General features: G+C 39.1%; 1 protein-coding gene and 1 pseudogene across 1 annotated transcript; one reads left to right on the top strand and one right to left on the bottom strand.

Annotated features, from left to right (window-relative positions):
- The first annotated feature begins 665 nt into the window (after positions 1 to 665).
- LOC125823233 (cell number regulator 6-like) lies at positions 666 to 2565 on the top strand. The gene is made up of 2 exons (XM_049502632.1): positions 666 to 886; positions 2325 to 2565. Exons 1-2 carry the CDS (start codon positions 788 to 790, stop codon positions 2562 to 2564), a joined length of 339 nt encoding a protein of 112 aa, XP_049358589.1. The 5' UTR covers positions 666 to 787; the 3' UTR covers position 2565.
- Positions 2566 to 4626: 2061 nt separating this feature from the next.
- LOC125823219 (RING-H2 finger protein ATL51-like) lies at positions 4627 to 14867 on the bottom strand (annotated as a pseudogene).
- Positions 14868 to 15071: the final 204 nt, after the last annotated feature.

Raw genomic sequence — 15071 nt, 5'->3', positions numbered from 1 at the left:
ACAGACATCCTGAAGGTTCAAGACTTATCCGAACATCAGCGAAGCTAGATTCTTATAGCGGGGTATTTCGAATTAGTGAAGCGTTGTTATAGCATTGAAGCCCTATATATGTGCTATAATGATGAGCCAAGGACGCTCTACCTTCTCTATCGAAGCAATCAATTGAGTTCCGAACGAATTAGCTCCTTGGTTATGTAGGATTGCCACTAATTAATTGTTTTGTTCTTTAGAGTATTATGATTACAATTTTTTTTTTCTTAAAATACAAAGGACTATATATGATTTAACACACAAGTATATACAGTTAAAAAGTGGTGCTACATATTTTTTTTGTATGGCATTTGGATTTAAACTCAAATATTTTAAAATATATATACAATTTAAGAAATAATTTATTACTATTTTTTATGAAAAGGCTTGGACCTAAAATTTCTGATTAAGAAGATACATACGATCTCACATTCCATCGAACTCCTTGATGGTAATTGGCATGCCACTAGCACGTTAGTCGGGTGATCAAAACCATGTCAACCATGAATTGCAGTATAGTATTTTCATTAATTCTTCAAAAGTTGATTCAAAATTATATCTCTTGATTAGGTACTCTCTTATTTATTAGTATTTTGCAATTAAAATAAAAAAAACTTCCAAGTTTTACGGTACAATCTCCCTATCCCTTTTTCCTCTCTTATCTACTTGTTTGTAACTAACATTACCTTAATGAAGGTATATATGTTACACCAACTCAATTATTGTTATTAATTGATGATCAAATAAATCTAAGACGATGGCAACGGGGACTTATGTTCGATTAGCAAAGGATCAAGAATCTTCATTGAAAAATATTACTCCTGGCGAGCTTAATCAACCTATTGATGTCCAAAAGGTTATTTTAATCTTTCATAACATTTCTTCTAATTATATTCAATGAGAATTAATAAGCCTATCCATTTGTGCCTTGAATGGTAATAGAGAAAATGGATCTGATCTTTGCCCTGCATGTGTGAGTTGAACGAATTTAAAAGTATATTCTGCTTAACTATCTATGATATCATATGTTCACATTCTAATAATTTTATTTTATTTTTATCATTTTTGTTTGTATTAACATAGGTATTCTTGGTTTTTGACCAAGGGGGAAAAAACCACATCCTAACCCTGTCGATTTATCATACATTATTATATATGCATGCATCGTCAATTATAAATTATTCGACTATATGTTTATTTGATCGAGTGAATTGATGGAAAAAAGAACAATTTGTTTTTACTTACTTCATTAAAAGAAAATGGGGACCAAATAAAGAACAACTCATCTAAAAGGTGAATGAAGAATTTGCATTGCCATATATATATATATGAGTTTAATTCCCTCAATAAGATCATAATAAGGAAATTGTTAATCACTAATAACATTAATTCCTATAAGAATAGAGGGTTGGCATAGGTCATGTCCTCGTAAAAATGCCCAAACTTGATAAGCTCTTGGCATATCTCACTACACTCAAGGCAACATTCCAATGTAAGTGCTTAGGGTGTTTCATGAACTGGCTTATGTTTGGCCTAGTAATGATCAAATAAATAGCTTACCAACAAGACTTTGTCAGCTGAACATATCATCAAATAAAGGACCATCTGTCTTGTCAATAATCTAAAGTAGTCATTATAACATTGGCCTCCGAAAATGTAAAAGCAGTCTTAGCTCCCAAATCTTCACATAAAACAGGATATCCAAATACTGCTTAGTATCAAGAATAAGAGAAAACTTGCTACCTGTAAGGACATCATCAACATAGATTAACAACAGCGCAATGTCCTAACCATGTTGTTTAGTAAACAATGAATGGTCATGTGAACTCCGACTATATCCTGCATTTAAGTTTTTTTTCAAGTGCAGTAATCTTCACTTGCATTAAATCTACCTATCATTTACTTTGTGAGGCCTTCTGAAAAGATCTTGGCTCTAGAATGACTTAGAAGAGCTCATACATGCTTGATAAGTTTTGAATAAATGAGAATAAGCAACATAATAAGTAACGATAGGAACGATGCCCAAAAGATTTGATACAAGTGATAGAGTTTAGGAATGCCTTCCCTATACAGTTTCTTGATGTTCTAATGTACACCATATTATCTTGGTATGTCGTCATTAGACCAGTCCGGTCAACTTCTTCACCAAGCTCAACATTTTCAGATTCAGGTTGCATTAAAGTATGATTAGTAGGAAGTGGAGTATCAAGTCTTTAACATGCTCGTCATTGTCCATGTTTGCCAATTACTTGCTTGATTAGATTAACTCGCCTTTTTCCTTCTCTTAAAATCAGGATTCACCATGTGATCCATGTATGGTACATTGTTGTTTACATTGGTGTGCAATGTGTCAAGAACACAGAGAGATGAAGCTTCATTTATCATGTAATGATAATCCAACAACAACACTTGTAGATCCACCTCCACTTCAAGAGATGACCACTACAACTCAAAATAATGATGATCAGGTTGTAGCTGATTCTTCAGGCAAAGAAATTGTACCATATGAAGATTTGGAGATAGAATCCCCCTAAAATATCCATCTTGTACATTTTTTTTCTACCTGAGATTTATGGGAAACAACTTCTCTGTAACACTTTATTTGTGAGGTCATACTGGGAATTAAATGTTGTTGGGAAAACATCTGTCGAATTTAGTCATTTGACAATAAAATAGGATTTCTTTTTGTGAAACTGATTATTAAGCAGCCACAATTTTGTATCAGTATTAAACTTTAATATTACTTGTTGCACACCTTATGAATTCTTATTTTCCTTGTGTACTAGAAAATAGAAATAAGAAAAATCTTTTAAGAACAAATAACAGAGCAAAAATTAAAAATTATTTACTTTATATACATAGTAAAAAACATCAAACTCACCACCAAAAGAAATTGAATATCTTGAAAACACAGTAAAATTTCACAAACTAAATGTCTTTCATCTCATTGGATTTTTAATTAAATTTTTTTATAAAATAACAGAGAAAGACTTACTGCAGTATTGTCATTTGTGAATTGTTTTACATTTGTTAAGGAAAAGGAGTGATTTTGTGTCAGGATATTTACCGATAAGAATTTCAATTGATTCAATTATCTCTTTTTTTTTTTTTACTTATTTCTTATTTATTGAGGAATATTTGAATTGTCATAGTTACTGGAGATTATATGATATTATGAGTAAGTTTTTATATTAAAAATCAATTTTATATTATATGATTTAGGACGCTGATATCCTAAATCAGGAGGAAGAGTTTTGCCTACAACACAATTATTTCTTGAAGGAGGAACCTTGAACAAGTTTGGAATCGATCGATATATATATGGATATTGGACTTTACATATGGCAGTTCTTGTATAGTAGTATGTATTATCTTAAAATATTTATACAATAACATGGGCTACACGTGCCTAGGAACAGGTGTTTAGGAAAAAGGGAGATGGACAATCTGGTAATTGGAGGAAGTTGAAGAGTATCAAATTAATGACTTCATTGAAGGAAGGAGTAGAAAGACGAAGAAATTGAATATATTAATGTCATCAATTAAGTGAACATAAGAAAAGACGTTTGAAAACACTCTATGAGCAGTATTTTTTTTTTAATAAGAGTGTGTGACAAATCATCATGATTCCCTACCCTAGAATGAACTTTATAAACCATATGGAGAATAGCAAAATTTCATTTAATACATCATTCTTCTCTTGGAGATTGTTGAAAAAAAGAAATTACCTTCTAATGAAAATCTGACTAAATTTGGTAAACAAGTGTTAACTACGTGTAAATGTAAGGAATCAATGCACTTTGTAGAATTGATGGAGGATGAAACCTCTCAATGGGATACACAACTTTCTACTACACATAACTCTAATCATGGTCAATTTGGAGATAATGAAAAATACATGTCTTGTAAATATGAAGACCAAAGAAAAATTGGGGGAAAAGATGCAACGTCAATTTTTTTTTAAAAATTAAGTAAAGCAATTGATAATTCAATTTGTCAATGCGTGCATCACAATCAATATAGAGATAGAAGTTTCCTTACTTATACTAGTAAGGCTAACATATCTGGATTAACCAGAGATAATGTTGACATTTGTTGGAGTTTAAAGTTTAATGATGTTTAACATATATGCTTGTCAAAAGAGGTTCTGGTGAACTCACTGTCACAATTGTCATAACATCCATGAATAATATCACTTTATAAGGAGTGGCTAACCAAATTATGAATAGCTTAGCTAAAGAGAAGTTGATTCAAAGCATTTAATCTTGATTGCAGCTCATTTGTTTGACCACATGAACTTTCACTTTATCGGTGTCAACTTCTAATAGACTCGATCTAGGAAAATCTAAATACTTCGGTTTTATGAAATTAGAAGATGCCCAAAACAAATACATAAACAAACAAATTGTTTGTTGTCAATGACCATATGTTGAGCTAGGTCATCTCAAAATACCTGTCATCATCTTAGTGAAAATTGCGGGATATTTTGTACAAACAACTTTTTATAATTAAGTTAAGCTCGATATTTTGTACAAATAACTTTTTATATTTTAGTTAACCAGAAGACGCTGAAAATAAACAAGGAAAATAACCAAATTAATTGTCATCAATGACCACATCTTGAGCTTCAAATTCACCGTCATCTCCGCCATCTCTAGCTTCGGATACATCGTCAGCTCCGCCATCTCTAGCTTCGGATACATCGCCATATCTGCCATCTCTGCCATCTCCAGCTTCGGATACATCTCCATCTCTAGCTTCGAATTCATCGCCATTTTCACCAGCTTCAGATACATCACCGTTTCTAGCTTCGAATACATCACCACCTCTAGATTCGGATACCTCAGAATCTCTATGCACTCTAACTTCCATCAACATATCAACAGAATTTCTATGCATTTCTATTATCGATATTGTTAGCTGGTGTGTGTTACTGGTGTAATGACAACATGAAAAACAAGCATCACTCTATCTTCGCTTATATCACTGCTGCCATCATCACCTCTTTCATCTTCACCGTTTTCTTCATCTTTCTTCTCACATTGTTCGTCCACTGGCATCTTATACCTACAAATCGGACACGATCCATTGATCCCCAACCACTTGTCAATACAGATTGTAACACCCCGTATTCAAAATAGACAAAAAAATACAGATTTTGAGAAGTTGCAGGTGAAACTTACGGTCACCATCCACGGACCGTAGGTCAGACCACGGCCCATGCTGGTGAACCGTGGTTCACCACTGCAACCCCTCCCCAGCCAGCTCAGAAAATTGGTTAAGTCTCGACTCACGGACAAACCCACGGTCCATAGATCAGACCACGGTCCGTGGTCTGTGTCCGTGGATCAAGACCTCCTTACCCAGCCTCTGACATGAGCTACGGTTGACCAGCACGGACCGTCGTTCTATCCACGGTCCGTAGGTCTGACCGTAGATCGAAGGTCAGCAACCAGTTAGCTGAAAATTCTGATGGGTCAACTTCAGTTGGTCATAACTTTTAGTAAAGAATGAATTATGTGTCCCATGACCTATGGTTCGATAGATAATTGAATTATCTTTCCAACGCCACTAAGTTTGCTAAATTCCGACCTCCGAGTAAAACGTTATGCCCGTTTTAGTGAAGGCCTGTCGAACAGGCTTGACTTACGGACGCAATCTACGGACCGTAGATTGACCTACGGCCAGTAGGTCCATTCCGTAGATCACTCCGACAGTAGTTAATTCAGGGGTCTTTTGGTCTTTTCCTATTTCGTTTAACCCCTAAGATACATCGTTTAGACCCTAAATCATGAGGTTTTAATTAGTTTAAACCTAGAAACATAACTAGAACTTACCTAAGTCAAATTCATTAATCAAAACTTAGAAAATTAGAAGCAAGAAGGGAGAAAAAGGCCAAGAACCCTAGTTCAAGAACGCAGCAAGGTTCCATCAGTTCCAGCCCCGAAATCGAAAGATTTCTCCGTGGAATTCGTCACCAGGTATGTGGGATTTCACTAGTGGGTTCCTTTCGCCCATTAGGTCCCTAGAATTCAGTCAGATTCTTGATTCCTTGATTATGAACAAACCTAAGGTATCTAGAATTATAGCAGATCATCATGAATTAGTTATTTAAATGTTCCAAATCAGATTATCATGTTATTGCTCAGTTTATCGCATGAATTTCAGAACCCTAGCTATGTATTTCTTTAGTTCTTGAATTACACATGCTAGGTCAGATATTTCAGTATTCAGTTTTACATGCCTCAGTTTATGAATGCATCATTATCAGATTAATTGTTGCATTCTCAGTTTGCATGTTCAGTTCGAGCTATCCAGTATTTACAGAAATTCAGTCATAACCAGTTAACTACTTAATTCATTGGGAGTAGCATAATACCGAGTTGGACTAGGGTTTCAGCGTACCCATATAGTCCCAGAACTACGAGCCACGTAGGTGTAAGTCCCCTCTGTGGGCAACATCAGTTTAGTGATCACGCCAGCATGCCTCTATACCTCTGGCAGGGTATATTGGGTCCTCTCGATGGGGCGTATACATCGGACTCCACATTTAGCTCATGTGGTTTTATGTCGGTTATTAGTAGGTCCCACAGTTTAGTCAGACTCTATTGCATTGACCATATTTCAGTACAGTCAGTATTCAATCTCAGCATGTTATAAATTTGGTCATTGCATTCAGTTAGCTCAGTATTCAGTATTTCAGTATCTATATCATGTTCAGATTATATCATTGCTCAGTATGCTTTGTTCAGTTATATGTTATTTCAGCTTTACTCCATCCTGCATGCTCAGTACCTTTCAAGTACTGACGCATACGTGCGCTACATCTTCTCGTGATGTAGGTTCAGGTTCTCAGCATCCAAATCACGCTTAGATCGGTTCCCGATCTCCAGTTCAGCAGAATCAGTGGTGAGTCCTCATTCTCCGAGGACAATAGTCATGAGTTTCTTTTCAGTATTTTAGTCTTTAGTTTCAGTTTTGCTAGATCTAGTTGGGGCATGTCCCAACATTTCTAGTCAGTTTAGAGGCTTATTTCAGACATAGTTAGATTCAGCCTAGTATTTTGAGTTTGATATTTCTTTTGTATTAAACTCTCAGATTTGATATATTCAGTTATAGTATATGGGTATTCCCCATCTTTTCAGATTTATTTATGAATTAGCTTCCGCATCAGTTTATTATCTTTAGTATGCTCATGATCATGCCAGCAGGGTTAGCTTGGGATCACTTGTGGTCCTAGGTCCCGTGTCCGCGTCTTGGGGGTAGCTTGGGGCGTGACAAACTTGGTATCAGAGCATTAGGTTTAAGTGTCCTAGGATGTCTGAAAAGCCGCACTAGGTAGAGTCCTTTTCATGGGTGTGTAGTGCGCACCACATCTAATGAAAGGGAGGCTACAAAGTGTTTTAGGAAATCTTCATTTTCTTGTTACTCTTATCGTGCGTAAGGTATGATCTAAATTCCTTCTAACTCGACGTTCTACGTTTCAGTGATCATGCCTCCTCGTAGAGCTTATGCTAGGAATGCGAATGCCAGGAACGCAAAGCAGCTCCTCCAGTTCCAGATCAAGTAGTCTCAAATGCTGAATTCAGAAATGCCATTCAGATGTTGGCTCAGAGTGTCGCTAACCAGAACAATCAGCGGGTTCAAGCTCCTGTGAATGCAAATGGTGGATCAGCAGCATCAAGGGTCCGTGACTTTGTTAGGATGAATCCTCCAGAGTTCTTAGGATCGCAGACTGGTGAAGATCCCCAGAATTTCTTGGATGAGATAAAGAAGATTTTTGAGGTAATGCAAGTCACTGGGAATGATCGGGTTGAGTTAGCATCTTACCAACTTAAGGATGTAGCTCATATCTGGTATACTCAGTGGAAGGAGAACAGGGGTACAGATGCCGTTCTATTACTTGGGAATGTTTCAGCGAAACCTTTTAGACAGGTTTTTCCCTATAGAGTTGAGAGAAGCAAGGGCTCAGGAATTTATGAACTTGAGGCAGGGTAACATGACTGTCCAAGAGTATGGGCTCAAGTTTAACCAACTCTCCAGGTATGCTCCTCACATGGTTGCTGATTCCAGGGCTCAGATGAATAAGTTTCTCTATGGAGTGTCAGACTTAGTGAAAACAGAGTGCAGGAATGCTATGTTGTTGGGAGACATGAACATCTCTAGGCTCATGACTCATGCTCAGCAGGTTGAGGGTGATAAGCTTAGGGAACAGGCTAAGGAGACTAAGAAAGCAAGAACAGGTAACTACGAGTATTCCCAACAGAAATCGGGTGGTGGAAACCGCTCGCATTTTCAGCAGAAGTCTTCGACTCAGCCCCTTCATCAGCTAGTGTTCCATCCCCCAGGTTCCGTAATGATCAGAAAGGTAGGGCGTCAGGCTCTAAGTCTCAAGGTAGTGTTTCAGGCACCAAAACTTACCCAACTTGCCCGAAATGTAGTAAGAACCATCCGGGCGAGTGCCTTGCAGGTAAGGAAGGATGCTTTGGGTGTGGCCAGTCTGGTCATAGATTGAAGGATTGTCCTTCAAGACAGGGTCAAGGAGGAAATAATGGTAAAGCTCAGTCTACAACTTCAGCAGCACCAGCAGGTCGCCCGACTCAGCAGGGTAACTCTTCTGGTACTGGTGGGGACAGCGCCAAAACAGGCTTTATGCTCTTCAGGCTCGTCAAGATCAGGAAGATTCTCCTGATGTAGTCACTGGTACGTTACGAGTCTTTGATCTTGATGTTTATGTATTGTTAGATCCAGGGGCTACTTTGTCTTTTGTAACTCCTTATATAGCAGTCCAATTCAGTGTTAGTCCAGAAACTCTTTCAGAACCCTTCTCAGTCTCTACTCCAGTCGGTGACCCAGTTATAGCTAGACGGGTATACAGAAATTGCCCTGTCATAGTCTCTCAGAAAGTCACCTCAGCAGATCTTGTAGAGTTAGAAATGGTAGACTTCGATGTCATTCTAGGCATGGATTGGTTACATTCATGTTATGCCTCAGTTGATTGTAGAACTAGGATTGTTCGTTTTCAGTTTCCAGACGAACCAATCCTAGAATGGAAGGGTAGTAGCTTAGCGCCTATGGGTCGATTCATTTCTTACCTTAAGGCCAGAAAGATGATCTCTAAGGGTTATCTCTATCATCTAGTTCGGGTTAAGGATTCTAGTTCGAAACCCCAACTCTTGAGTCAGTTCCAGTGGTTAATGAGTTTCCAGAAGTGTTCCCAGAAGATCTTCCTGGAGTTCCTCCCGAAAGGGAAATAGACTTTGGAATTGATCTCCTTCCAGATACCCAGCCTATCTCTATCCCTCCTTACAGAATGGCTCCAGCTGAGCTTAAGGAATTGAAAGAGCAGTTGAAAGACCTTCTAGATAAGGGCTTCATCAGACCCAGTATTTCGCCATGGGGTGCACCAGTGTTGTTCGTGAAGAAGAAAGATGGTTCTCTCAGAATGTGCATTGACTATAGGCAGTTGAACAAGGTCACAATCAAGAATAAGTATCCCATCCCCAGGATTGATGACTTGTTTGACCAACTTCAGGGTGCTAGTCATTTCTCAAAGATAGACCTCAGATCAGGTTATCATCAGCTTAGAGTCAGAGATAGTGACATTCCGAAGACAGCCTTCAGAACTCGGTATGGTCATTATGAATTTGTAGTTATGTCATTTGGACTAACCAATGCTCCTGCAGCTTTATGGATTTGATGAACAGAGTGTTCAAGCAGTACTTGGACTTGTTCGTTATCGTCTTTATTGATGATATCCTCATTTACTCTAGGAATGAGGAAGAACATGCGAGTCATTTGAGAGTTGTTCTGCAAACTCTCAAAGATCGCCAGTTATTTGCAAAATTTAGTAAGTGTGAGTTTTGGTTACAATCAGTTGCCTTCCTTGGGCATATTGTGTCTAGTGAGGAATTCAAGTAGATTCCCAGAAGATAGAAGCAGTGAAACAATGGCCCAGACCTACCTCTGCTACAGATATCAGAAGTTTCTTGGGTCTAGCGGCTATTACAGACGGTTTGTGGAAGGATTTTCATCCATAGCCTCTCCATTGACTAAGTTAACTCAGAAAAAGGTTAAGTTCCAATGGTCAGATGATTGTGAGAAAAGCTTTGCAGAATTGAAAACTAGGTTGACTACAGCTCCTGTCTTGACTCTACCAGAGGGTTCAGATGTTATGTGATCTATTGTGATGCATCCAGAGTCGGCCTAGGTTGTGTATTAATGCAGCGAGGTAAGGTTATAACTTATGCTTCAGACAACTTAAGGTACATGAGAAGAATTATCCAACTCATGACCTCGAGCTAGCAGCAGTGGTGTTTGCACTTAAGATTTGGAGACATTACTTGTATGGTGTTCATGTAGATGTGTTCACAGACCATAAGAGCCTCCAGTATGTATTCACCCAGAAAGAGTTGAATCTTCGCCAGAGAAGATGGCTAGAGTTCCTCAAAGATTATGATATGAGTGTGCATTACCATCCTGGTAAGGCCAATGTAGTAGCAGATGCCCTTAGCAGACTATCCATGAGTAGTGTAGCACATGTGAGGAAGAAAGAAAAGAGCTAGCAAAGGATGTTCACAGACTTGCTCGCCTAGGAGTTCGTCTTATGAGCATATCAGATGTGGTGTAACGGTTCAGAATGGGGCAGAATCTTCTTTGGTAGTAGAGGTTAAGGAAAAGCAAGACAGTGATCCAATCTTGCTTGAACTTAAGGGTGCAGTCCACAATCAGAGAGTGGAGGTTTTCTCCCAAGGGGGAGATGGTGTACTTCGCTATCAAGTAGATTGTGTGTTCCTGATATGGGTGCATTGAGCAGCATATTCTCGCAGAAGCCCATAATTCCAGATATTCTATTCATCCAGGCGCCACTAAGATGTACCGTGATCTGCGGGAAGTCTATGGTGGAATGGTATGAAAAGAGATATAGCAGATTTTGTGGCTAAGTGCCCCAATTGCCAGCAAGTAAAGGTAGAACATCAGAAACCAGGAGGTATGACTCAAGAGATTGACATTCCTACTTGGAAGTGGGAAGTGATCAACATGGACTTCATCACAGGTTTACCTCGTACTCGCAGACAACATGACTCCATTTGGGTGATTGTTGATAGGGTTACTAAGTCTTCTCGCTTTTTGGCGGTCAAGACTACAGATTCGGCGGAGGATTACGCCAAGCTTTACATAAATGATATTGTGAGGTTGCATGGAGTTCCTTTGTCTATCATCTCAGATAGAGGTCCTCAGTTTACATCTCATTTCTGGAAGTCATTTCAGAAAGGTCTTGGTACTCAGGTTAATCTTAGCACAGCATTTCATCCACAGACGGATGGTCAGGCAGAGCGTACCATTTAGACCTTAGAGGACATGTTGAGAGCTTGTGTGATCGACTTCAAGGGTAGTTGGGATGATCACCTTCCTCTTATTGAGTTCGCCTACAACAATAGTTACCATTCTAGCATTCAGATGGCCCCTTATGAGGCATTATATGGGCGTAGATGTAGATCTCCAGTTGGTTGGTTTGAAGTAGGTGAAGCAGCCTTGATAGGACCAGATTCGGTCTTTATGCTATGGAGAAAGTGCAACTCATTAGAGATAGACTTAAGACTGCTCAGAGTCGCCAGAAGTCTTATGCAGATGTGAGAAGAAGGGAACTAGAGTTCCAAGTTGATGATTGGGTTTTCCTAAAAGTGTCACCTATGAAAGGGGTGATGAGATTTGGCAAGAAAGGGAAGCTCAGTCCCAGATATGTAGGCCCTTACCGGATCTTGAAAAGGATTGGTAAAGTGGCTTATGAGTTAGAGTTGCCAGCAGACTTACAGCAGTGCATCCAGTCTTTCACATTTCTCTTTTGAAGAAGTGTGTGGGTGATCCAGCATCCATAGTGCCATTAGAGAGTGTGGCCGTGAAAGATAGTCTTTCTTATGAGGATGTACCAGTTGAGATTCTCGATCGTCAGGTTAGAAGGTTGAGAAATAAAGAAGTCGCTCAGTCAAGGTTTTGTGGAGGAGTCAGTCAGTAGAGGGAGCTACTTGGGAAGCAGAAGCAGCCATGAAGTCCAAGTATCCTCACCTTTTCCTTCCGATTCCATTCCAGCTTGAGGTAATAGTTCCTCTTCAGTTTTTCAGTCATTTATGCGAAAATTCAGTCTTAGAATCATGTTCCTTCAGTTTGTACTTGCATTTTCAGCGTATTTGCATGTCCTTGGAACTCAGTTCAGTCAGAAATTCAGTTCTCAGTGTTCAGTGGTAGGGATTGCAGCCCTCTCCCTCCATTTCAGCTAGTTTAGTCTTCATTCGAGGACGAATGATCCCAAGGGGGAGATAATGTAACACCCCGTATTCAAAATAGACAAAAAATCAGATTTTGAGAAGTTGCAGGTGCAACTTACGGTCACCATCCACGGACCGTAGGTCAGACCACGGCCCGTGCTGGTGGACCATGGTTCACCACTGCAACCCCTCCCCAGCCAGCTCAGAAAATTGGTTAAGTCTCGACTCACGGACAACCCACGGTCCATAGATCAGACCACGGTCCGTGGTCTGTGTCCGTGGATCAAGACCTCCTTACCCAGCCTCTGACATGAACTACGGTTGACCAGCACGGACCGTCGTTCTATCCATGGTCCGTAGGTCTGACCGTAGATCGAAGGTCAGCAACCAGTTAGCTGAAAATTCTGATGGGTCAACTTCAGTGGTCATAACTTTTAGTAAAGAATGAATTATGTGTCCCATGACCTATGGTTCGATAGATAATTGAATTATCTTTCCAACGCCACTAAGTTTGCTAAATTCCGACCTCCGAGTAAAACGTTATGCCCGTTTTAGTGAAGGCCTGTCGAACAGGCTTGACTTACGGACGCAATCTACGGACCGTAGATTGACCTACGGCCGTAGGTCCATTCCGTAGATCACTCCGACAGCAGTTAATTCAGGGGTCTTTTGGTCTTTTCCTATTTCGTTTAACCCCTAAGATACATCGTTTAGACCCTAAATCATGAGGTTTTAATTAGTTTAAACCTAGAAACATAACTAGAACTTACCTAAGTCAAATTCATTAATCAAAACTTAGAAAATTAGAAGCAAGAAGGGAGAAAAAGGCCAAGAACCCTAGTTCAAGAACGCAGCAAGGTTCCATCAGTTCCAGCCCCGAAATCGAAAGATTTCTCCGTGGAATTCGTCACCAGGTATGTGGGATTTCACTAGTGGGTTCCTTTCGCCCATTAGGTCCCTAGAATTCAGTCAGATTCTTGATTCCTTGATTATGAACAACCTAAGGTATCTAGAATTATAGCAGATCATCATGAATTAGTTATTTAAATGTTCCAAATCAGATTATCATGTTATTGCTCAGTTTATCGCATGAATTTCAGAACCCTAGCTATGTATTTCTTTAGTTCTTGAATTACACATGCTAGGTCAGATATTTCAGTATTCAGTTTTACATGCCTCAGTTTATGAATGCATCATTATTAGATTAATTGTTGCATTCTCAGTTTGCATGTTCAGTTCGAGCTATCCAGTATTTACAGAAATTCAGTCATAATCAGTTAACTACTTAATTCATTGGGAGTAGCATAATACCGAGTTGGACTAGGGTTTCAGCGTACCCATATAGTCCCAGAACTACGAGCCACGTAGGTGTAAGTCCCCTCTGTGGGCAACATCAGTTTAGTGATCACGCCAGCATGCCTCTATACCTCTGGCAGGGTATATTGGGTCCTCTCGATGGGGCGTATACATCGGACTCCACATTTAGCTCATGTGGTTTTATGTCGGTTATTAGTAGCTCCCACAGTTTAGTCAGACTCTATTGCATTGACCATATTTCAGTACAGTCAGTATTCAATCTCAGCATGTTATAAATTTGGTCATTGCATTCAGTTAGCTCAGTATTCAGTATTTCAGTATCTATATCATGTTCAGATTATATCATTGCTCAGTATGCTTTGTTCAGTTATATGTTATTTCAGCTTTACTCCATCCTGCATGCTCAGTACCTTTCAAGTACTGACGCATACGTGCGCTACATCTTCTCGTGATGTAGATTCAGGTTCTCAGCATCCAGATCACGCTTAGATCGGTTCCCGATCTCCAGTTCAGCAGAATCAGTGGTGAGTCCTCATTCTCCGAGGACAATAGTCATGAGTTTCTTTTCAGTATTTTAGTCTTTAGTTTCAGTTTTGCTAGATCTAGTTGGGGCATGTCCCAACATTTCTAGTCAGTTTAGAGGCTTATTTCAGACATAGTTAGATTCAGCCTAGTATTTTGAGTTTGATATTTCTTTTGTATTAAACTCTCAGATTTGATATATTCAGCTATAGTATATGGGTATTCCCCATCTTTTCAGATTTATTTATGAATTAGCTTCCGCATCAGTTTATTATCTTTAGTATGCTCATGATCATGCCAGCAGGGTTAGCTTGGGATCACTTGTGGTCCTAGGTCCCGTGTCCGCGTCTTGGGGGTAGCTTGGGGCGTGACACAGATAGAATGAAAATGGTGTTTACAAGGCATCTCCTTAGCTTCCTTGCCAATTTCGAAATCCGACAAATAAATAAAGCAATCAATCCCTTCACCTAAAACCTTAACCATTGGTATCGCTTCAATGGAAGCGGTTGATGCAGGTGATAACCCTTCCAAAATAGGTTCTGCATTGATAGGATTACCTTCGAAGAAGGGGATTGAGTTGTTCGTTGTGTCCACCACTGTCACAATATTATGTACATCTTCCAATGGCAGAATAGAGATGGCGAATCGAAGAATATGAGTAAAAGTCATTGATCTGGCTTCAATTGGGGCTCGCCCTTCAAGAGATGGAATTAACTCTGGTGCCACCTCCATGTCTGTAGCTATTCGAATATATGTACCTATAGTTTACTGAATGTTAACGAGATAGATATATAGAGGGTATTTTTTTATTGAAGGATGGTGTTTGATTTATAGGTTGTATTGTTAGCTTTGTGAGGAAGTTTCTAGAGCTTGGGAATGGGGCCCACATTGAGGCTTAATTTGGTCGTATTTGCATCACAAGTTCATTTAAGGGTA

Source organism: Solanum verrucosum, unplaced genomic scaffold, assembly GCF_900185275.1.
Source record: "Solanum verrucosum unplaced genomic scaffold, falcon-dt-bn FXZP01000011.1, whole genome shotgun sequence".
Lineage (NCBI taxonomy): Eukaryota > Viridiplantae > Streptophyta > Magnoliopsida > Solanales > Solanaceae > Solanum > Solanum verrucosum.
This window is presented reverse-complemented; position numbering and strand designations above follow the sequence as displayed.

Coding starts and splice junctions, on each gene's coding strand:
- LOC125823233 (XM_049502632.1), top strand. CDS start 788: ATGGCAACGGGGACTTATGTTCGATTAGCAAAGGATCAAGAATCTTCA. Junction 887..2,324: donor AACCTATTGATGTCCAAAAG/GTTATTTTAATC, acceptor TCTTAAAATCAG/GATTCACCATGTGATCCATG.